Source organism: Macaca fascicularis, chromosome 7 (genome assembly GCF_037993035.2).
Source record: "Macaca fascicularis isolate 582-1 chromosome 7, T2T-MFA8v1.1".
In the NCBI taxonomy this organism is placed as follows: Eukaryota; Metazoa; Chordata; class Mammalia; order Primates; family Cercopithecidae; genus Macaca; species Macaca fascicularis.
The window spans coordinates 55,511,364-55,533,687 of record NC_088381.1 but is presented as its reverse complement, the minus strand read 5'-3'; the positions used below and the strand labels follow the sequence as shown (position 1 = coordinate 55,533,687).

At 42.4% G+C, this 22,324-nt stretch overlaps 1 protein-coding gene across 3 annotated transcripts; it reads right to left on the bottom strand.

Moving 5' to 3' along the window:
* Positions 1-190: 190 nt before the first annotated feature.
* On the bottom strand, positions 191-21,986 carry IDH3A (isocitrate dehydrogenase (NAD(+)) 3 catalytic subunit alpha). 3 transcript variants are annotated; one of them, XM_065548262.2, is made up of 12 exons: positions 21,918-21,986; positions 18,874-18,944; positions 15,742-15,804; positions 13,365-13,448; positions 10,576-10,690; positions 9,010-9,197; positions 8,415-8,548; positions 7,189-7,291; positions 7,020-7,084; positions 5,572-5,656; positions 4,374-4,526; positions 191-1,792 (listed from the first exon to the last, which is right to left on the bottom strand). In XM_065548262.2, exons 4-12 carry the CDS (start codon positions 13,386-13,388, stop codon positions 1,709-1,711), a joined length of 951 nt encoding a protein of 316 aa, XP_065404334.1. In that variant the 5' UTR covers positions 13,389-13,448; positions 15,742-15,804; positions 18,874-18,944; positions 21,918-21,986; the 3' UTR covers positions 191-1,708. The 3 variants fall into 3 exon arrangements, with proteins under 3 accessions (XP_065404334.1, XP_015308646.1, XP_005560256.1); XM_015453160.4 differs by lacking the exon at positions 18,874-18,944 and having other exon boundaries at positions 21,433-21,986; XM_005560199.4 differs by lacking the exon at positions 18,874-18,944.
* Between the last annotated feature and the right edge of the window lie 338 nt (positions 21,987-22,324).

The following is a 22,324-nucleotide window of genomic DNA, read 5'->3' as shown; positions in this document are numbered from 1 at the left end:
TAAACAAAGGTGCAGGATGGCGTCAAGTGGAGCATTCTCATAAAAACAGGCAACTCTACGTTAGCCTGTCGCCACCAGACCACCCCACTTCCACTCTAAATATGAGAAGCAGCCATTCTCAGTAGCAAGCTGAGCCAAAATGACTGAAGGCATCTGAACAGGAAACAGGTAGAGAAAGCAAACATCTCAATCAGTTTTGGAATTCTTTATTACTTTGAACCCAAGAGCCACTGATAACTAGCTCAAGCCAATGAAACAGAGAAAGCAGCAGCTTAAACAAAGGAAAATACATTTAAGATTATAAGTCTGCTTACAAGCTTAAAAAGTGACCCAGACAGGAATATCATTGCTAAAAAAAAAAAAATCCCCTTGTGACCTGGGTACATTTTGCAAAGCCACAGGTTTGCAATGTTACACAAGGGCCAAGGGAGGTCATGAGTTGTCTTTGGTTGTGGGGCCAGAGGGTAACTGTTCATGAAAATAGTGAGTGTCTGAAGATTAAGAAAATCATGCTGCAGCGGAGGATAAGGGAGAGGAAGGCAGGAAGGGAAAGGAGACACCTGAAGGTCAAAAGCTGAGCCCAAGCCTAAGCCCAAGCTCAGGCCCCAGCATGGCACAATTTTGTGAATTAACTCAGGCTGAGTCGCCTCCAGTCTTTGGAATGTCATCTTGTACCGCTGAGGCAGAGGGCAGTAATTGGTGCTCTGGGATAGGAGAAGGGGCAGTTGCTGAAATACAAAATTAATAGTCAGCATCCCGAGTTCCTCAATTGCAGCCAAAATACATGTATTCAGGCCTTTCAGCAGTATCACCCCCAGAACTACCAGCTGTAGTGTGGTCCATTCCCAAACAGCAACGTGCAAGAATAAGTTTACAACACACTCAGCCCTTCTGGCTTAAGATCAGGGGCTCAGAGGCTGTGACAACTCATGATGCTGAAAATGTATCCAATGAAAACGAAGTACTAGCTCTCTGCTTCATTAAAAGCTCTTGGAAAGAATATTAAATCTCAAGACAACAAAATAATTGAATGCGCAATACATTTGTGTTTTTGTATCCAATATATTACCTTTGTCATTAACAAAAATTATATCTCTCATTATATATTTCTCGGATCTGAAGTTTTTATTCATAATCAGTAATTTCTGTAAAGGACAAATCTGTCTCTATTTTCCATATCATTTAGAAATATACCACATTCACTCTTTGATGTGAACTTTCCCAGGAAATTTCTCTTGTGCCCATTTAGTTTTATAAGAGTGTCATTTTGTGCTATTACATCAATATCCTGTTTTATTTCCATTATGTTTTTCAACAACCAAAGAAAATAAGGTTTTTCTTAAAAAGTTAGACATTTTCTCTTATTAATTCTGTATCCTGATATTTACAGCTGAAGATAAACTATTTTAACTTAAGTGTAAAATGGTTTAGAAGAGCAAATGATACAGTCCACTCAGAGTTTACAAAAAAACACATTTACCAGGTAGACACTTAATAAATAAAACAAGCACTTGGAAAAAGTTCTTTGAAAACAGACCTAGGGACATCCACCTGCATCTTTTGTGCAGATTTCATTAAGAAAAGGCCAGATCTAAAAATGTACTGTCAAGAAACAAGTAAACCAATGCATACATACGTAGGTATTCTAAATAGAGGTTTATGTGGTGTCCATTTAGAGTGACTGATGCAAATACCAGTCGTAGAAGCATTAATCTAAATCTTTCACTCGGCGACAGATTTCCTCTGTGAAGTCTGAGCATTTTGCATTGCCTCCCAAATCTTTTGTCAAGCTCTGAGAAAAGGAAAAGCAAAAATAAAAGATGTATCCACAAACTAAACTAAACCAAGAAGATTTTAAAGCCCTCAGTGAGATGCCACCTGGGCAAGTTACTTGGCTGCTCTTTCATTTAGTTCCTCATTTCCAAGTGAGGAACCACTCCACCACCATCTACCCAGCCCAGGAGGATCGGGATCCAATCTCATAGTGTATACAACACACTCCGCAAAGAATAAGGCGCTCTCGATGCAAAGGGAGCTTTACCAAAATTTTCCCTTTGTTCACACAATGGACCCTAATACAGATTAGTTGGTCATGGATATTTAAATAAGAGCAAATCTAAACAAGAAGTTTCATAAAAATCCTTGGGAAATATGTCTCAGGAATAGACCTGAGACATATTTTGATCTATTTTTGTTTTTATTATTATTATTTTTTGAGATGGAGTCTCACTCTGTTGCCCAGGCTGGAGTGCAGTGGCACGATCCCAGCTCACCACAACCTCTGCCTCCTGGGTTCAAGCGATTCTCCTGCCTCAACCTCCCGAATAGCTGGGATTACAAGTGCATGCCACTATACCCAACTAATTTTTGTATCTGATCTATTTTTGGAGGCTGGGAAACAAATACGAAGGAAATATTTAAATCACTAACTCTTCTTTTTTAAAAAAGAGATGGGGTCTCATTATGTGGCCCAGTCTGGTCTTGAACTCGGAGGCTAAGGTGATCCTCCTGCCTCAGCCTATAGCTGCAACTATAGGCATGCACCACCACAGCTGCCTAAATCATTAACTCTTAAACCTCCCTCTTTAGGAAAGAAAGCCTCCCATACAACCGATCTGTTCTACCAACTTATCCTTTCTTTCCTGCATATAGACCCCAATATATTTAGTTCTCTTTATCTTTCCATCCTACACAATAAAAGGGCTCACTGTGTAATTCAGGCACCTCCCTACTGGGCTGTAGATTATAACTTCCCAAATATAACTTTAAAGAATAAGAAAATCATATGACCTCCAATGTGACTATCACGATATAATTTCAAATTACAGAATTCTTTTTAAAAGAAGGGACCAACTTTGAAGATACTATGCTAAGTGAAATAAGCCAGACTTAAAGGACAAATGCTGTATGATTCCACTTACATGAGGTACCTAGAGTAGTCAAATTCATAGAGACAGGAAGCAGAACGGCGGGTGCCAGAGGATGGGAGGGGGAAGGGAAAGCTACTGTTTAATGGGTGCAGAGTCTCAGTTTGAGAAAATGAAACTGATCTGGAGATGACTGACAGTGATGGTTACATTACAATGTGAATGTACTTAACATTATTGAACTGTATACCTAAATATGGCTAAAATGGTAAATTTTATGTTATGCATATTTTTCACAATTTTTGTTAAAAAGGACCTCAAATTAGGGATGAGTCTTCAAGTGCATTATCTCCTCTCACTTCGGAAATAACCCACCACACTTCTTCCACGGGCCACAGTTGCTTACGGAGGCAGAGAAGTTTGTTGGGTAAGACCCAGACTGGGTGTTAATACCAACTTGGTCATTTAGGAGCTGTAAAACCTTGGACAAATTATTTAATCTCTCTGTACCTCAGTTTCCTCATCTATAAAATGGAATTATAGCATCTATTTCAAAGAGTTATAGAAAAACTTTGCTGAGATATATAAAGAACTTGAAAGTTGTGTAAGTATTCAATTAATATTAGTTATTACTTTTATAAAACTTCTGGGTTGCTTTTGTATTATAGATGCACATAGTGTGACATATAAGACTATTGTATTAGAGGCACATCTGCATCTGTATCTGCCACTAGATTCCCAGCTCCTTGAGGCTCAGCATGTTACCCTATTCATCATGTTATTCTTCACACCTTATAAGGTACACTCAATAGACGTTTGTTATGAAGAGGAAAAAGTTGTCTATAAAAATCAATGAACCTGGCTGGGTGCAGTGGCTCAGGCCTGTAATCCCAGCACTTTGGGAGGCTGGGCGGGAGGATCACTTGAGGTCAGGAGTTCGAAACCAGCCTGGCCAGCATGGTGAAACCCCATCTCTACTAAAAGTACAAAAATTAGTTGAGCGTGGTGGCACACGCCTATCATCCCAGCTACTAGGAAGGCTGAGGCAGGAGAATCACTTGAACCAGGGAGGTGGAGGTTGCAGTGAGCCAAGATTGTGACACCGCACCCCAGCCTGGGAAACAGAGCAAGACTCTGTCTCAAAAAAAAAAAGAAAAAAAAAAAAAATCAATGCACCTTGCCAAGGTCACACAGCTAATAATAGGATAATTGGGCATGTACCTGATGCTGGCTCCCAAACCACTGACCTTTCCACTGTACACTGATGTCTTGATGTCAGTGCTTCTTAACTTTTTTTGGATGAAATATCTAGATCCTCACCTCAGAAAATGCACACATATGCACACATACCCCATTCAATCTGGGACTCACATTAAGAATCCTTGTTCAACATCAAATGCTTGGGTCCTCGTGAGAACTATTATCTGTCACTGTCCCTTTTACTCAGATAAAACACATGGAAGCAATGCATTTTACCCAGCACAAGTAAATCAAGATTCCTGTTACCTTTCCATCCTTAATTGTAGCAAAACATGCAGCCTCAATTCTTGCAGCATGGTCAAAAAGTCCCATGTGGCGCAACATCATCACGGCACTGAGCAGCAGGGCTGTGGGATTCGCCATGTCCTTGCCTGCAATGTCTGGAGCTGTCCCATGAACCTACACATTGGGAAAAGTAGCATCATCAGGGGAGAGACAAGAACTAACAGTCCTCTTCTGGGGAAGCTGGAGTCTTAATCATCTTTCCTCAGCAATAGAAAACATGCACTGAAAGCTACTGCGTGCAATTCATCTGATACGGACAGAAGAAATAAAGTCTGGGTTGGGCGTGAGAGCTCACACCTGTAATCGCAATACTTTGATAGGCCAGGAGGATCACTTGAGGTCAGGAGTTCAAGACCAGCCTGGGAAACATAGTGAGACCCCATTTCTACAAAAAAATTAGAAATTAGCCAGGTGTGGTGGTGTGTGACTACAGTGCCAGCTACTTGGGAGGCTGAGGCAGGAGGATTGCTTAAGCCTAGCAGTTCAAGCCTGCAGTGAGCTATGATCACACCAGTGTACTCCAGCCTGGGTGACAGAACAAGGCCCCAACTCAAAAATAAATAAATAAAGACTTGGAGAAATAAAGAGCTAAACTAATTTTTTTTAAGCATAAAAATATAGACCAACAATCTTTTTCAGTCAATTTTTGGTAAAATATTTTAAGGAAGGAAGGATACATAACAAATATCTGGAGGGAAATGAAGAGATAAACCAAACATATATATATGTACATATAACAAACACAGGCTGGGCGCAATGGCTCACACCTGTAATCCCAGCACTTTGGGAGGCCAAGGTGGATGGATCATCTGAGATCAGGAGTTCAAGAACAGCCTGGCCAACATGGTGAAACCCCATCTCTACTAAAAATATAAAAATTAGCCAGGTGTGGTGGCACACAGCTGTAATCCCAGCTACTTGAGAGGCTGAGGCAGGAGAATCACTTGAACCTGGGAGGCAGAGATTGTAGCGAGCCAAGATCGCACCACTGCACTCCAGCCTGGGTGATAGAGCGAGACTCCGTCTCAAGAAAAAAAAAAAACCATCATTTTGTTTTGACAATTTGAAAAATGAATTAAAGCGTACTTATACAGATAACTCCTCCTGAGTTCACATGCTGTTCTGACCTGAATTCTGTTTCAGGTGTCAGGGTCCTTACCGACTCAAAAATTGCAACCCCATTGGCTCCAATGTTGCCACTTGGTGTCACACCAAGACCTCCGATCAATCCTGCACACAGGTCACTAGGGGAAGAAAAGCATTTCAAAGAATGTTTTGAAAAATAAAACATCTCACCTAGCACCCAGATTTTAGTTTTTAATTATCATTCTCCACTAAAAGGAACTAGCGTTCCTTGGATAAATGGCTGATTCCAGGGCTAAGGTTAGGAAAATACAGATGAGCTCGAGCAGCTTACTATGTCAGAAAGCAAGGCAAGGTTCAAAGAACAAAGGGCCGTGTCAAAAGGACACAGGAGACATGGTGAAGGGATCCCCACCAGCCAAGTTAGGACAACCTAGGCATCAATATTCATGATTATGATGATGGATATATCACTGAATAAAACAGAAAACCATGTCCACAGCCAGGCTCAGTGGCTCACACCTGTAATCCCAGCACTTTGGGAGGCCAAGGTGGGCAGATCACTTGAGGTCAGGAGTTTGAGACCAGCCTGGCCAACATCGCGAAACCCCGTCTCTACTAAAAATACAAAAATTAGCCAGGTGTGGTGGTGTGCACCTGTAATAATACCAACTACTCAGGGGGCTGAGGCAGGAGAAACACTCGAACCTGGGAGGTGGAGGTTGCAGTGAGCCAAGATCGTGCCACTGCACTCCAGCCTGAGAGACAGAGCAAGACTCTATCATAAAAAAAAAAAGAAAGAAAAACAAAACCATGTCCATATTGACAGATAAACAAGAAGGCAAAACATTCTTACAGTTGTGTGCCAACTCATAAATACAGAAAAAATGGCCTTAGAAAATCATCATTTGGCCAACATCTTATCTCTCTCTCTCACTGTGTGTGTGTGTGTGTGTGTGTGTGTGTGTGTGTGTGTGTGTGTGTGTAAAAGAGAGAGAGAGAGAGAGGCACAGACAAAGGAGGAGAGGAGGAAGAGGAAGGGAGGAAGGAGGAAGGGAGGGAAAATGGGAAGGAGTAATAAAGTAAATGTGATAAAATGCTGACATCTGGGGAATGTGGAATCTGGGTGTTGAGTACAAGGGAATTCTTTGTGCCATTCTTACAACTTTTCTGTAAGTCTGAAACGATGTCAAAAGTTACCAAAAAATAGTAACAACGACCACCCACCTACCTAGCTATACATAACAAAACCTTGAAATCAGTCAATCAATGAAACATTTAAAAACTGGGAAGAGTGAGCTAATGATTAGGGAGAAAGAGCCCAGTGATGATTTGGCAAATAAATGAAGGAACAAGCCACCCAACATGTAATAATTCATATCACAACCTGAATTGTTAGAATTCAATTCATAGGTTGTAACACTTTATTTTATAATACTCAATTGAAAATGTTAAGCCATAATTATGTTAGGATGTTTATAAGTAAATTATAGGCTAAAATAAAAAGGTTGCAGCCAGACTCACCTAAGGATGTCTCCATACAAATTTGGCATAACAAGAACATCAAATTGGGAAGGATCTTGTACCATCTACAAGGAATACATTTGTGCATTTAGTAATCAAAATCTGCATCCCCACAACACACACACTATTCACCACAAAAAGTAGCAGGTAAGTGTGAATATATACTTACATTCAAACATACTGTATCAAGGTACATCTCATTAAATTTAATATCTTTACAGTTTTCTGCAACTTCCCTGCATTTTTGTAGAAAAAGCCCATCTGACATCCGCCTGTATTTAATCAAATAAAAACTGCTGAAAAAAAAGTCTTACAGAAAGAAAAGAATCAAATCAAAGAAGTAAAGTAAGTTCGAGAAATTTAAGTTCCAGAAGCCAAGTACCTGATCTCAATTACAATAAAATTATTTCTTAGGTAGTTAATAAAATATAAGCTGAAAATGTCTTAGGATCCTTCTGAAAGTATAAAAGGGTAAAAATATAAAATAGTTTGATGATAATAGAGAAGACTATATTTTTACAGTGTTGTCTAACAAGAATGAAGAAATATCCACTAATATGATTAAAACTGCTTTCAAAGGTTAACATAATAATTTAAATAGTTTTACTGTTTTGCATGTTCAATGCTTCTCTTAGGTTAGGAAAACTGTTAACATATTCAGAGGACTTTAATAGCCTCTGAATGAGAATTTAAATGGCCAAAGTAACATATCAGGTATTGTTAGCACTACTTTAAGCCTCCCACTATTCCACTTCTAAAACGTATGCTATGTGGCCTCTGCTGATGGCCACAGCATCTGGGGACCCAGAGGCTCCAGCTTCCTTTCCTGATAACCCTCAGTCCCTCCTTGAGCTTCCAGGACCTGAATCACTATCCCCTCCTCATTTGCTCCTGTCATTTGCCCAGTGAGGCACAGTAAACAGGAGACTCCAGGCCGGGCACAGTGGCTCATGCCTGTGATCCTAGCACTTTGGGAGCCCAAGGCAAGTGGATCAACTAAGGTCAGGAGTTTGAGACCAGCCTGGCCAACATGGTGAAACCCCGTCTCTACTGAAAATACAAAAATTAGCCAGGCATGGTGGCATGGGCCTGTAGTCCCAGCTACTCAGGGAGCTGAGGCAGGAGAATTGCTGGAACCTGGGAGGCGGAGGTTGTAGGGAGCCAAGATCGCGCCACCGCACTCCAGCCTGGGCAACACAAAGAGACTCCGTCTCAAAAAAAAAAAAAAAAGGGGGAGACTGACAGAAGAGAGATGCCAGATCTTTGGATTGTTACAAGGTTCTTTTTCAAAGATATTAGGAATCAAGGAGCAAGCTGAAGAGGAGAAAGGGAAGCCCTGTCACTGCTCTCCCACAACAAAGCAAGACGGGGTGCCGGTCCCCACAAGGAGCTCACATGATGTTGGCTTTGTGCACCGCCGTGACGTTGCTCCGGTGGTTATTCCGGGCATACTCAAAGGCAAACTCAGCAATGCGCTTGCTCGCCCCCTCGGTGATGAGCTTGATACTCTGCACAACTCCATCAACAATCTGCAAGAGAGGAAGTCCCGCCTCGCTGGAAAGCGTGTGACAGCAACGCCGTGGGAGACAGAGGGTGGGGAGTAGACAGTAACATTTGTGGCAGGCCTGCACAGTGCCAGCTAGCATGAGTAATCACACACACTGCTATGTCAATGGGGTTCATATTAATTCCAGCCATAAGAGGGATTATGAGCCCCACTGCACAGATGAAGAAAGCTGAGATGCAGGGACAGTCACCTGCGGAACAGCATACCTGTGAAGTGAGGGATTCAAAATTCAGAGGGCATATTCCCAAGCTTGTGACCTGAACCACCATGCCTTACATCTGTTTGAGTACTGTCAGCCAGACACCTGGTACCAAGACAAACACCCACAACTCCTCACAGAGATAAAGCAGTTCTGTCTCTGGGGTCCCAGATGCACAGAAAGCAGTCCAAGCAGGAATAAAAAGGAATCTGGAGTGAACATACCACATGCTCAATTCCACTGTATTCTCCTTCTGTGTTCTCTCGAATGGTCACAATATTTACATCAGTGTAAGGGGTTTTATAGCCTTCGATAGAGACACATGGTCGAACATTTGCATAAAGGTCAAATGTTTTGCGCAGCAGTAAATTCATAGATGGGTGACCGGCTGCTATTGGGGTCTTCAAAGGGCCTGTTATACAGAAGAAAACTCAGATGACACTAGAAGGCATTCTGGTCTCAGGTGTGACCTACTAACCCACCTAGGCTACCTTGTGAAATGTGTTCTGCCTCTAATTCACTCTCTACCTGAGACTCAAATGAAGGAGGAAAACTTCCTCATGGGAGCTTTCTGAAACATGAACTGCATTTCTTATCTTAAGAACTTCCTGAGGATCAAGCATTGTAATCATGTGCTTGACATGATCTAATCTTTACCATCAACCTGTACAACAGCAACTCTGTTACTGTCATTTGAAAATGAAGAAAAAAGAAAAAAGAAACTAAGAATAAAAAATTTGCCCAAGCCTTCTAGCCAGTAAGTAGCAGAGATGAGATTCAATGTTGGTTCTGTCTGTGGTTTTAAAGCCTATGCTTGCCGGGCGCGGTGGCTCAGGCCTGTAATCCTAGCACTTTGGGAAGCCAAGGCAGGCAGATCACTTGAGGTCAGGAGTCCAAGAGCAGCCTGGCCAACATGGGGAAACCCTGTCTCTACTAAAAATACAAAAATTAGCTGGGCATTGTTGTGCGTGCCTGTAGTCCCAGCTACTTGGAGGCTGAGGCAGGAGAATAGCTTGAACCTGGGAGGCGGAGGTTATAGTGAGCCGAGATCACGCCACTGCACTCCAGCCTGGGCGACAGAGCAAGACTCTCAAAAAATATAAAAATAAAGCTTATGCTGAATTTAAATCTACCCCATGCTAATATTTTTGAATCATGGCCTTAAACATGTATTAATTAAAATAATGATAAAAATGTAGGCCAGGCACAGTGGCTCAGTCAGGCCTGTAAACCCAGCACTTTGGGAGGCAGAGGCAGAAGGATTGCTTGAGCTTAGGTATTCCAGATCAGCCTGGGAAACATAGTGAGACCGAATCTCTAAAAAAACTTTTTAAAAAATTAGCTGGGCATGGTGGCACACCTGTAGTCCCATCTACTCGGGAGGGTCAGGTGAGAGGATCGCTTGAGCTCAGGAGGTCAAGGCTGCAGTGAGCTGTGATCACACCACTGCACTCCAGCCCGGGCGACAGAGCGAGACTCTGTCGCAAAAAATAATTAAAATAAATAAATAAATATACAAATGTAAAAATTAAGCAAAAGATACATATAGTTCAAGATTAAATAGAGATACTGTTATTTGGCATCATCCAGTAATACTTTAATGCTTTTACTGGGGGAAAAAAATATCCCAAATGAATAAAGCATCTTACTGTGAGTAGTTTCTTCATAAAAGAATGGCTTTACTTTCACAGAAGGCCAGGCCTTATTCAGTTTAAATGCATAAATTTTCAAAACTATGTAACCCCTGTAGCGGAAATCTGTAAAAACCCCGGTCTCTACTTCAGTGCTACCTTTCAAGCCCATCTTGTTCTTATCCATGGACTCTTTAGCCTCTGAAGGGATCATCCACTTTCCTCCGGGTCCTTGAATGGCAGTGACGTTCCGCTCCTCCCACTGAATAGGTGCCTAGATGCCACATTACAGAGCACAGTGAGCTGGAGAGAGAGACTTAAAGGAAACTGACATTCATACTGCAATGATGAACAAACTTATTCAACTTTCAACTTTGTTTTTGAGACAGAGTCCCGCTCTGTTGACCAGGCTAGAGTGCAGTGGCATGATCTTGGCTCACTGTAACCTCCGCCTCCCAGGTTCAAGCGATTCTCTTGCCTCAGCCTCCCAAGTAGCTGGGATTACAGGCGCACGTCACCACACCCAGCTAACATTTTTTGTATTTTTTTTTGTAGAGACGGGGTCTTGCCAGGCTGGTCTCGAACTACTGACCTCAGGTGATCTGCCCACCTCAGCCTCCCAAAGTGCTGGGATTACAGATGTGAGCTACCATGCTCAGCCCTTTTTCAACTTTGGATGCGACTGCTAAAAACAGTAAAGGTCCAGAAAGTTCCTGGCATGCAAGAAGAGATGTCATTCTCTAGCAGGCCCAGAGGAATTCTCCACATTACCTGTGCCCAGTCATCACTCCCAGCCACCACCTGCCCACTTATTTGTTTTTCACAAGGGCTCTTAAGAGTGGCTATAATTAGAGTATCATAAAGAACAGAGGAATATGGTTCACAGAAACATTATATAGTACTGATACATGGATGAAACTGAAAAACATCATGCTAAGTGAAAGAAGCCAATCATAAAAGACCATATAAGATTCTATTTATATGAAATGTCCCAAATAGGCAAACCTATAGATATAGAAAGTAGATGAGTGGTTGGCTGCCTAGGGCTGGGGAGGAAAAAGGGGGAGGAGGTAGGGAGGGAGAGAGACGAAATGGGGAGCGACTGCATAGGGTATGGGGTTTCTTTTCGGGTGAGGAAAATGGTCCAAAATTAGATTGTGGTGATGGCTGCATGACTCTGTGAATGTACTAAAAACCACTGGATTGAAAGGTGCACTTTATAAGGATGAATTAGGCCCAGCGTGGTGGCTCAATGCCTGTAATCCCTGTACTTTGGGAAGCCAAGGTGGGTAGATCACCTGAGGTCAGGAGTTCTAGCCCAGCCTGGCCAACATGGTGAAACCCCGCCTCTACTAAAAATACAAAAATTAGCTGGGTGTGGTCGCGGGCACCTGTAATCCCAGCTACTCAGGAGGCTGAGGCAGGAGAATAGCTTGAACCTGGGAGACAGAGGTTGCAGTGAGCCAAGATCACGCCATTGCACCCCAGCCTGTGCATTAAGAGTGAAACAATGTCTCAAAACAAATGAAAAATAAAAATAAAAAATAAATAAAAGGATGAATTGTATCTTGATAAAGCCGTTTTTAAAAAACAATATTATATTTTTAAAAATATATATATAGGCCAGGCCCAGTGGCTCACACCTGTAATCCTGGAGGCCAAGGTGGGCAGATCACCTGAGGTCAGGAGTTCGAGATCATCCTGACCGATATAATGAAACCCATCTCTACTAAAAATACAAAAATTAGCCAGGTGTGGTGGCATGTGCCTGTAATCCCAGCTATTTGGGAAGTTGAGACAGAAGAATCACTTGAACCCAGGAGGTAGAGGTTGCAGTGAGCCAAGATCGCTCCACTGCACTTCAACCTGGGCAACAAGAGCAAAACTCTGTCTCAAAAAAAAAAAAAAAAAAAAATATATATATATATATATATATATATATATGAAGTATAGAAATATATATATGAAGTATAGGAATATATATATAGGAATATAGGAATTATGAAATCCAAATCAGATCCCATATATATATATATGTATTGCATCACCTATGAATGTATCAGTTGAAGGTATAAACAAACATCCCTTTCTCTCTACCTACATCCTTCATGTGTGTACACACACATTTAACAGCCAGCACACTGAGCATGTCCTAGGACAGAAGTTCAGAGACAGACACAGTGCTGGTCACAAGCAGCTTACAGCTGAATCCACTTCCAGAATTTTAAAATTATCTACCTGTATCAAAGGCTCAGCTGTTAGAAGTAATAACACTCCATTCTTGATAACACATCAAAAACTTTATTTTAAAGAGATTATTTCAAAAGCGCCTATATAGATTTTTGAAACATCAATTCTAGTCTTTTTTTTTTTTTTTTTTTTTTTTTTTTTGCAAAAAGGTGGGTGATTTGGCAGGGCTTAAAAGATCTCAAACCCAAGCAGGACTTAAAGATCCACAAATACTACAGTACTACTTTGATTACTTTACATATAACTGATGCCAACGCAGGAGTTTAAACTATCAACAATAGGAGCAGCCAGCCAGGTGCGGTGGCTCACGCCTATAATCCAAGCACTTTGGGAGGTGAAGGTGGGAGGATCGCTTGAGCCCTAGAGTTCAAGACCAGCCTGGGGAATAGAGCGAGACCTCATCGAAAGAAAGAAAGAGAGAAAGAGAGAAAGAAAAGGAAGGAAGGAAGGAAGGAAGGAAGGAAGGAAGGAAGGAAGGAAGGAAGGAAGGAAGGAAGGAAGGAAGGAAGAAAAGAAAGAAAGGCAGTAGCAAACACTGAGATACACACTGTTAAAGTGACAATCTGTGGAGATGAACAACAGACCTTACTAAATTTCATAGAAATGTGTACAATGCATCCTAAAAGTTCACAGAATCCAACTGGCTAAGAAAACTTTTCAGTGAATCATCATTAAATGTATTTTTTAAGCCCACTTACTTTGGCAGCATCAAAAATCTTCATAACTGCAGCTGAAATTTCTGGGCCAATACCATCTCCTGGAATTAAAGTTACCGTCTGAACCTGAACATAAGAAATCATCAAAGAAGACAGTAAGAATTTTTATTTTTGAAGGCTTAAAAAAGAATATTTTGACAGAGAAATCCACTTTATGAGATGTCTCAGAGAGATTCAAATGTTGTTAAGAAAACAGATATACCTCCCCCAGGGTCATCAAAGGGGAGGCAGGAATCAACAGACAAAGACTCTGCAATCCTGCTCTTACCTGAGCTCAGAGGTTTTAAAAAGAACCCAAATGATACTCTTTACTTAAACAAAAATAAATTAAACTATCAAGTAGATTTCCTAATTGCTATTTCTTTTCAGACAAGCTGCAAAGAGACCAATTAATTCAAACCTTTAAAACCAAAGACAACAACAACAAAAAATTAACCATGTTCTCTCACTAAAATTTAGAGGGTTTCTCATGAAGGCAAGTGTTTTCCTTTCCTTTTCATTGTGATCCCAGAGAGCTTCTCATGCAACTTCTTCTTCAGTCTTGCAAAACACTTTCAGACACATTTCTAAAATATTACTGAGGTCTGTTTTGGTACTCAGGGAAAATCAGACTTTTTATCAAGAGAGCTTCCATTTTTTTTCTTAGTTCCTCTATAAAACTGTCTGCTTAAATCTAAGAGTAATCTACATAAGCTTGGCAAAGTTGATCTGCAACTAAAAAGAATAGTATCCGTCATCATACCTGCAAAGCCTGAGTCACACTTAGAATGACAATTATTGTTTTTATAATGTAACAGCAATGATTTACTCTAAGGCTTCAGGCAAAACGAAGCCAGCATTTCAAACGCAGAAATAAAAATATGTAAGGAGAAGATCAGCACCTCTTTTTCCATTTGGGAACCATATATTTTATTTTCTTGGGACTTCACCCCACCTAGGGGCTTGGCTTTTTTTCAATTCTAGTTGCTTGAACTGCATTTAAAAAAAATCACTAATTCAAGTTTCCTTGGTCCTTTGCTTCCAATGATTGTCTGCCCAGATTGGTGGACTAATTATTTCTGATTTTTTTCTGTACAACTGAAGAGACATTTTTATTTTTTTCATCTTTCTAATTTTCAGTTTTTATGTTTTAGAGATGAGGACTCACTACGTTGCCAGGCAAGAGCGCAGTGGCTACTCACAGGTGTGACCACAGCTCACTGCAGCCTCGAACTCCTGGCCTTAAGCAAGTCTCCCACCTCAGTCTCCCACCTCAGTCTTAGCCAGGGCTAAGGCTCATACCAGTTTTCTCAGGTTGAAGAAATCTTTAAAAAAATAAATATATTCTCTTATTTCTTCAAAAATAATCTCCTCCATCAAGCAAATTTTTTTTTTCAAATAAATAGCCTGAAAATTAAATAATAGCAGACAGCAATGATCATCTTATTCGCTTTCAGAATGCGTTTGAAATGCTAGCATGGCTACCCTCGAGCCTGAAGTGCAAGCCCTATCCTGCATTCTTGGCATAAGCAGAGCCAAAAGAACGCTTTGGCTGCTTCTTCCTGTTCTCCCAACATGTAATAATAAATGTCATCAAGTCAACAGAAAATCTACTTTTCTTCCACAATACAGAAAGTAAATGGGGGAAAAAAAGTACTATGGTCTTATAAATCTTACATGGCATAGATGTTATATGGGAGTATAGGAATTATGAAATCCAAATCAGATTCCGTAAAAGGCGGGGGCGGGAATTAAAAACAAATAGGAAGTCACTGACCCACAGTCTTAGAATGTTCCAAAAATGTGGTATCAGCTTTTAAAGCACAGAACTCTGATGCTGGGAATTCTAAAAGCAGCAGATTTAATGAACAACAGATGATCTACTACTGCGATAGTCTACAAAGCCTATATAAGGAAAGTACAAGCCTATAGGGCTTATAGATGTTCGAGGCATTCCTAATTGGCATTCCATCTACTGGGTTTAGGGAAGCTCATAAAATAACAACGCAAAGCAGGTTTTGAAGCTTCTCAACAATTTTCTCTCAACTTGTACAAGTTTTGAAAAAAGCTGTCTCACCGAAACAAGATTGTGAAATAAAATAACAGGCTCAAGGGTACTTTCTATCTATTTTTAATAAGGCTCCTTCAAGATATTAATGTGACAAACTTACATAGCCAGCTGTCAGACAATTCTTTCAAATGTGCAAGTAACCTAATAGATTTGTGCATGTCAGTCAATAATTTCAACATACATTATAAATATGGCCAATTTTCCCTAATTTTAAATGAATGGAGATAAAATGCTATGTAATAAATATATTAGAGCATCTTTCTTGAGAAACTTCTAAAAGGAAAAAATAAAAGACATAATTATACTCACACCACCAGTAAAACCTCTGGTCACCTGTTTTGGGTTGTGGAATGCCCCCAGCAGCCGAGAGACCTATATTAATATCAACAGAGAGACATCATGCACAGAATTAAACCACACACAGTAAAGAAGAGCGAGGAAGTCCTGATGGTTGGTAATGCTGCAACTTGGCACAGATATATTCAGTAGCTTCCCAGGAATACAAATCTCATGTATTAGCTCAATGTGGCAAGCTAACTCAGATTTGAAAGCCTAAATACTCAAATTTTTATTTTAGATTGACAACCTAAGTACTATATATTTCAAAGTCAATTTAACTAATATAAGTTGTCAAATAAAAGATGTTGAAGGTAGAATAAAACTACTTTTTCAGCTCAAACATACGGACTTTTCTCAGATGAGTGGATCATTTTGTGCCAACATTCTTGACCATCAGGTCAATTTAAGGTTAACATATACTCTAAGAAAATAACTATTAATTTTAGAGCCAGGATGTTCCTCATGAAATCCAGAGCACAACTCACTTATTTCTTGTTGTTTTAGGCTTTTTGAGACGGAGTCTCCCTAGGTTGCCCAGGATGGAGTGCAGTGACTATTCAAAGGCACAATCATAACTCGCTACAGCCTCCAGCTCCCGGGCTCAGGTGACCCTCTTGCTTCAGCCTCCTGAGTAGGTGGGATTACAGGTGTGCACCACGACACCTGGCAACTTGCTTATTTCATAAGGGAAGACACTGGTCCCAAAGAAGAGGATTTGCCTAAGGTCACACAGCGAATAATTGGCAAAATGGAAACCCACATACAGGTCTTCTGACTCCTGGTCCAGTGCTCCTTCAATTATACATTGTATCTATTCTGTGAATATTAAGAAATTACACTTTATAGTAAAATCTAAGAAAGTTTATTTAATACCATCTGATGCCCATGCCATACAGAATAAAGATTTTAAATAAATTATTGTTTCTTCTGATAATATAGGTAATGTGGTCATTACTGTCAGTTTGCTGGGACTAGGAAAAGATACAAAAAATAAAATAAAAGTTACCCAGTAATCCCACCACACCAAGATATTACCACTGGTACGTGTTTTTTTTTTTTTTTCTCTCCAATTAACATTATCATATACCAGAAATATAAATTTTAAAGGTTTATTATAAACTTTAATAACTTAGTCCTTGAGAACAGGTACAAAGTCATACTACATTACTATAAACAATATAAAAAAAGAATCTACATAGACCAAAGGTATTAAAATGCATTAATTTTTTTTTTTTTTTTTTTTTTTTTTGAGACAGAGTTTCACTCTTGTTGCCCAGGCTGGAGTGCAATGGTGCAACCTCGGCTCACTGCAACCTCCACCTCCCGGGTTCAAGCGATTCTCCTGCCTCAGCCTCCCGAAAGTAGGTGGGATTACAGGCATGCGCCACCACGCCCAGCTAAGCTTTTTGTATTTTTAGTAGAGATGGGGTTTCTCCATGTTGGCCAGGCTGGTCTCAAACTCCTGACCTCAGGTGATCCACCCACCTTGGACACCCAGGAGTGCTGGGGAATTACAGGCATGAGCCACCGCAGCCAGCCGCATTAAATTTTTTTAAAAGCAACTTTTTCTCCTGCTAGATACATGAGCAAAGACACATTTGTTGTATCCTGTCTTGATATTTTTTTCTGGGGTCCGAACCTTTGCTGAAATATTTATTGGCATCTAACAACCAATAGCCAAAAAAGGTATGAATGAATTTTATTCTCTAATCTTCTGGTATCTATAGTGATGACTCTGCGTTGAAAATAAGACACGGCCAAATCCAAAAGAATACTCTATGCCAAAACCATTGGCCAAAATGTTAATCCTAGGGCATGATTCATCCACCAGCGAGTGGGCTATTAGAAGGGAGGCCATTTAAAGGCTACTTTGTGACAAGAAAATGGGCACGTGTCCTTTCTTCTCTCCCTGAACAAAAAGGAAGGAAAAGACATTCACACAAAACTCATGTCCTTGTGACAGAAGACCCAACCAACCAGCCTGGGCAACAAAGTGAGACCCTGTCTCTACAAAATTAGCCAGGTATGGTGGCGCACACCAATGGTCTCAGCTACGTGGGAGGCTGAGTCGGCTTGAGCTCAGGACTGCTTGAGCCCAGGAGTTTGAGGTTTCTGTGAGCTATGAAAATCACCCTCTGCACTCCAGCCTGGGTAACGGATCAAAAAAAAAAAAAAAAAGGAAAGAATGAAAAGGACCAGACCAAAATGACTGATTTTAACATGTAAACCCATCCTACCTGCGTATGCTGGGGGCAGCAATGGAAACCCAGGAGCGTAAGGATTTGTGTTTTGTTCACTGTTGTATCTAGTGTCTAGAACAGTCCCTGGCTCATAGAAGGTAATCAATAATTAAAAACAAAAGAAACTGAGTCCAGCCTCAGTCACATCTCTACCTGAAGAGTTTCCAACCCAGCAAAGAGCATTAATACTTGCAATGATCTTCTTTTCCATGTTTGTCATCACTCTTGCATGATCTTAGAATAAAGTAGTACTGCACCTAAGTCATCACAACGACCCAGAACTTTAAGTAAAATAAAATTTCCCAAACCACCCTTTAAAGGTTACTTTGTGACAGACAGAGAATAAAACTGACATGAGGCTGGGTGCCGTGGCTCACGCCTGTAATCCCAGCACTTTGGGAGGCTGAGGCGGGCAGATCACCTGAGGTCAGGAGTTCAAGACCAGCCTGACCAACATGAAGAAACCCTGTCTCTACTAAAAATACAAAATTAACCGGGCGTGGTGGCACATGCCTGTAATCCCAGCTACTCAGGAGGCTGCGGGAGGAGAATCACTTGAACCCGGGAGGCAGACGTTGCAGTGAGCCAAGATCGCGCCATTGCACTCCAGCCTGGGCGACAAGAGCAAAACTCTATTTAAAAAAAAAAAAAAAAGAAGGCCGGGTGCAGTGGCTCAGGCTTGTAATCCCAGCACTTTGGGAGGCTGAGGCGGGTGGATCACCTGAGGTCAGGAGTTCAAGACCAGCCTGGCCAATGTGGTGAAACCCTATCTCTACTAAAAACACAAATATCAGCCGGGTATGATGGTGGGCGCCTGTAATCCCAGCTACTTGGGAGGCTGAGGCAGGAGAATCACTTGAACCTGGGAGGTGGAGGTTGCAGTGAGCCAAGATCATGCCATTCCACTCCAGCCTGGGCAACAGGATCGAAACTCTGTCTCAAAAAAAAAAAAAAAAAAAAAGTGACATGAGTTCTTTCTCCTCTCCCAGCCCAAAAAAGAGGAAAAAGACATTCACACAAAACTAGCTTATGTCTTTGTGACAGAAGATCTGACCAATCAGCCTAGGCAACAGAGTGAGACCCCTACCTCTACAAAAAAATTTTAAATATTAGCCGGTATGGTGGCACACACCAGTAGTCCCAGCTCCATGGAAGGCTGAGACGGCAGGATTTCTACTGTATAGAATACTCATATACTCATATACATATATATATATATATATCTCACATCATTTTATTTATATAAAACCTGTACAGATAGGCATTAGTGGCACTTTTCAGATGAGGAAACTGAAGCCAGGTTGATGGAGCCTGGACCAAAACCCTGAACTTTGGACTTCAGGTCGTGGGCCATCTTAATCCGTAACTCATTTCCTTTTTTTACCTCCGGGCTCCAACTTAAAAACATGTAAATAATGTTGTACACAGGTTCTGAGATGCGTTTAAAAAAAAAAAAACCTTTTTTTTTTTTTTTTTTTTTTAAAGACAGAGTCTTGCTGTTACCCAGGTAAGAGCATGATCTCCACTTACCACAGCCTCCACATCCTGGGTTCAAGCGATTCTCCTGCCTCAGCCTCCTGAGTAGCTGGGATTACAGGAGCACGCCACCACACCCAGCAAATTTTTGTATTTTTAGTAGAGATGGGGTTCCAACATGTTGGCCAGGCTGGTCTTGAATTCTCCACCTCAAGTGATCCGCCCGCCGTGGCCTCCCAAAGTGCTAGAGTTACAGGCATGAGCCACCATGCCTGGCCACAAACAATCAATCTTAAATGTAAACTCAACAGAGGAACTGTCCTGATTGAAACCAGCATCCAGTTCTGCACCTCCACCATCTTGGGGTCAGCCTCTGAGCCACCTTCTGCTCCAATCCCTAAAGTGAGAAGCTGGCCCAGTAGTCAAATGACTCTGCCAAAGGTCACACAGGGAGTACATGTCAGAGAACCTCATCGTCTGACTCCACAACCCAACACTTTCTGAATACCTACTATGAGGGTTTTTTCGTGCAGATCACACTAAAGGCAAAACAAATTTACCAGCACAATCATTATCAAGTGTTGCTTTAGTGCCTCACTGTGAAGGCAAATGTACCTACCAAAGATGAATTGGGTATTTAATGTAAGTTCAGAGATTAAAGGACTGAGTTCAGTTTTCACAGTGACACAGAAGTTGCTTTACTTTTAGGAGCAAATGTGACATAAGCCTTATCAACACAAGCAAATCTGGGTCTGAAGAGCGTGACAAAGTAGAATCTAGTTATTGAACAAAAAAGCCAGTTAACGCCGGGCGCGGTGGCTCACGCCTGTAATCCCAGCACTTTGGGAGGCTGAGGCGGGCGGATCACGAGGTCAGAAAATCAAGACCATCCTAACACAGTAAAACCCCGTCTCTACTAAAACTACAAAAAATTAGCCGGGCGTGGTGGTGCGCGACTGTAGTCCCAGCTACTCGGAGGCTGAGGCAGGAGAATGGCGTGAACTCGGGAGGCGGAGCTTGCAGTGAGCAGAGATCGCTACACTGCACTCTAGCCTGGGCGACAGAGCGAGACTCCGTCTCAAAAAAAAAACAAAAAACAAAAAACAGTTAATGATGCCCATGAAAACCACTGTCTGTTGGATGACAGATAAACATATTGATAAGAAAGCTTCAGATTTTTGTGTTCCTTCCGTAAATACCAAGTGCTTTCGCATACATTATTTTATTTAATACTCAAACAACTCCGTGATGTTAAGTATAGATATTCACAGATGGGCATATTAAGGCTTAGAGATGTTTAGCAATTTACTTAGGGTCACATAGTCAATCAGTGGCATTGCTAGGATTTAAATCTGGGACTCCTAAATTCCAGTACAGAGATCTTTTCATTAAATAACAGTGCATCTCTGGACCTCTCTTTAAACCGAAAAAAAGAGAGAAAAGTAGTATCAAACTTATAGAAAAACGTTAAATTGTTTATGGATTTCTAGGGGACCACCCTTTCGTAGCAACAGGAGACTTGAGGCCTGATGGCCTGTACCCATAATTTGTTATGTGACCTTGGGAAATGGGAACCAAGACACCTAGGTTCCTCTCCCAGCTGACACCGACCTCCTGTGTGACCTTGAGCAAGTTCTTCTTCAGGCACAGGTTAGGTCCACTGAGAAGCTAAGGAACCGCATAGATGATCTAAAACCCTTTCCAGCTCCGGCATCTGAGCTGTCAAGGAGAGCTAAAGCGTTCCAGATTGCAGAATTCCCACCAATGAAAGGTAAAAGGAAGGCTCTCCTGGTCTCTCTCTGAAGGTTCAGATGGTAATTCCAAGGTGTAAGATGCCCTATATCCTCTGAAGGGGAAATAGCTACAAGAGCACTAGAGGTCTGACTGGGATGAGCGCCAAAGGGAAAACAATCTGATAGGGAAAAGGGCCCCAGGATTCTCTCACCTGGGAAAACCTCCCAAGCTCAACGCCAGTGCCCGTGGCACCTGCGGTTCCCCGGTCAAGAGCCGCAGAGACAGCGGATGAGAGGTCTGGGCGTTGCTGAGAGGATCAGTCCGGCAGCAGGGCCGCAGCCAGGGCAGAGGTTCCCGTGACTTTCCCGGGCTCGGCGCGAAGCCTGGACTCTGGCCCGGGAGGATGCGGGTGACGGCAGCCGGGTCTCGGCAGGAGCAGGACCGGCGCCCCCCGCCTTGACCTTGACGCCGTCCCCGCCTCTGCGCTGCTGACCGGGCCCGGGGCGGCCCATAAACTGCGAGCCGGCCACGGAGCGCGGGGCACGGGCGGCCAGGACCGGCTCCCAAGCTGACCCCGCGGGCTGCCACCGCCACCCTGTCTGGCCTGCGCGCCCGCCCACACCCGGCACGCGGCCGGCTCTCCTGCCAGCCCTTGCGACCAGCCTCCCTGCCACACGCCGGCCTGCCAGCGCTCACCTTGGAGATCCACGCGGGCCCAGCCATCGCTTTCCCTCCTGGCTCCGCGGCGACAGCGGCAGCAGCAGTGCGCAAGCGCCCTCCCCACCCTCGGAGCCCGCCCCTGCACGGCCACGCCCCTTAGGAGCCCCGCCCCCGAGACCGCCTCGGGATTGCTTCGCGCTCGCTCGCTGCCCCGCCCCTGGACATTCCACAGGCCAATGGCCGGGCTCGTCTCTCTGTGACTTTCCTGGCTGAGCGCCAGGCGGACCCGGAAACTGCCTAGCCGGGATCTCAGGGAAAGCTTCCTCCTCTACTCCCTGGTTCATTGACTCGCTGTTTAGGTAAGACGTTTGTTCCACACCTACTAGGTGCTGATTAATCTTCTAGGATCTTGGGGATATAGCGCTTCTCATAGAGTTTACAAT

Excerpts from the sequence above, each read along its gene's own strand:
- IDH3A (XM_005560199.4), bottom strand. The coding sequence starts at position 21,944 with ATGGCTGGGCCCGCGTGGATCTCCAAG. Across the intron at positions 7,085-7,188 it reads TTGATACAGTATGTTTGAAT|ATGGTACAAGATCCTTCCCA; the intron begins GTAAGTATATAT and ends TATTCCTTGTAG. Across the intron at positions 1,793-4,373 it reads CTACAATTAAGGATGGAAAG|AGCTTGACAAAAGATTTGGG; the intron begins GTAACAGGAATC and ends TCCTTTTCTCAG.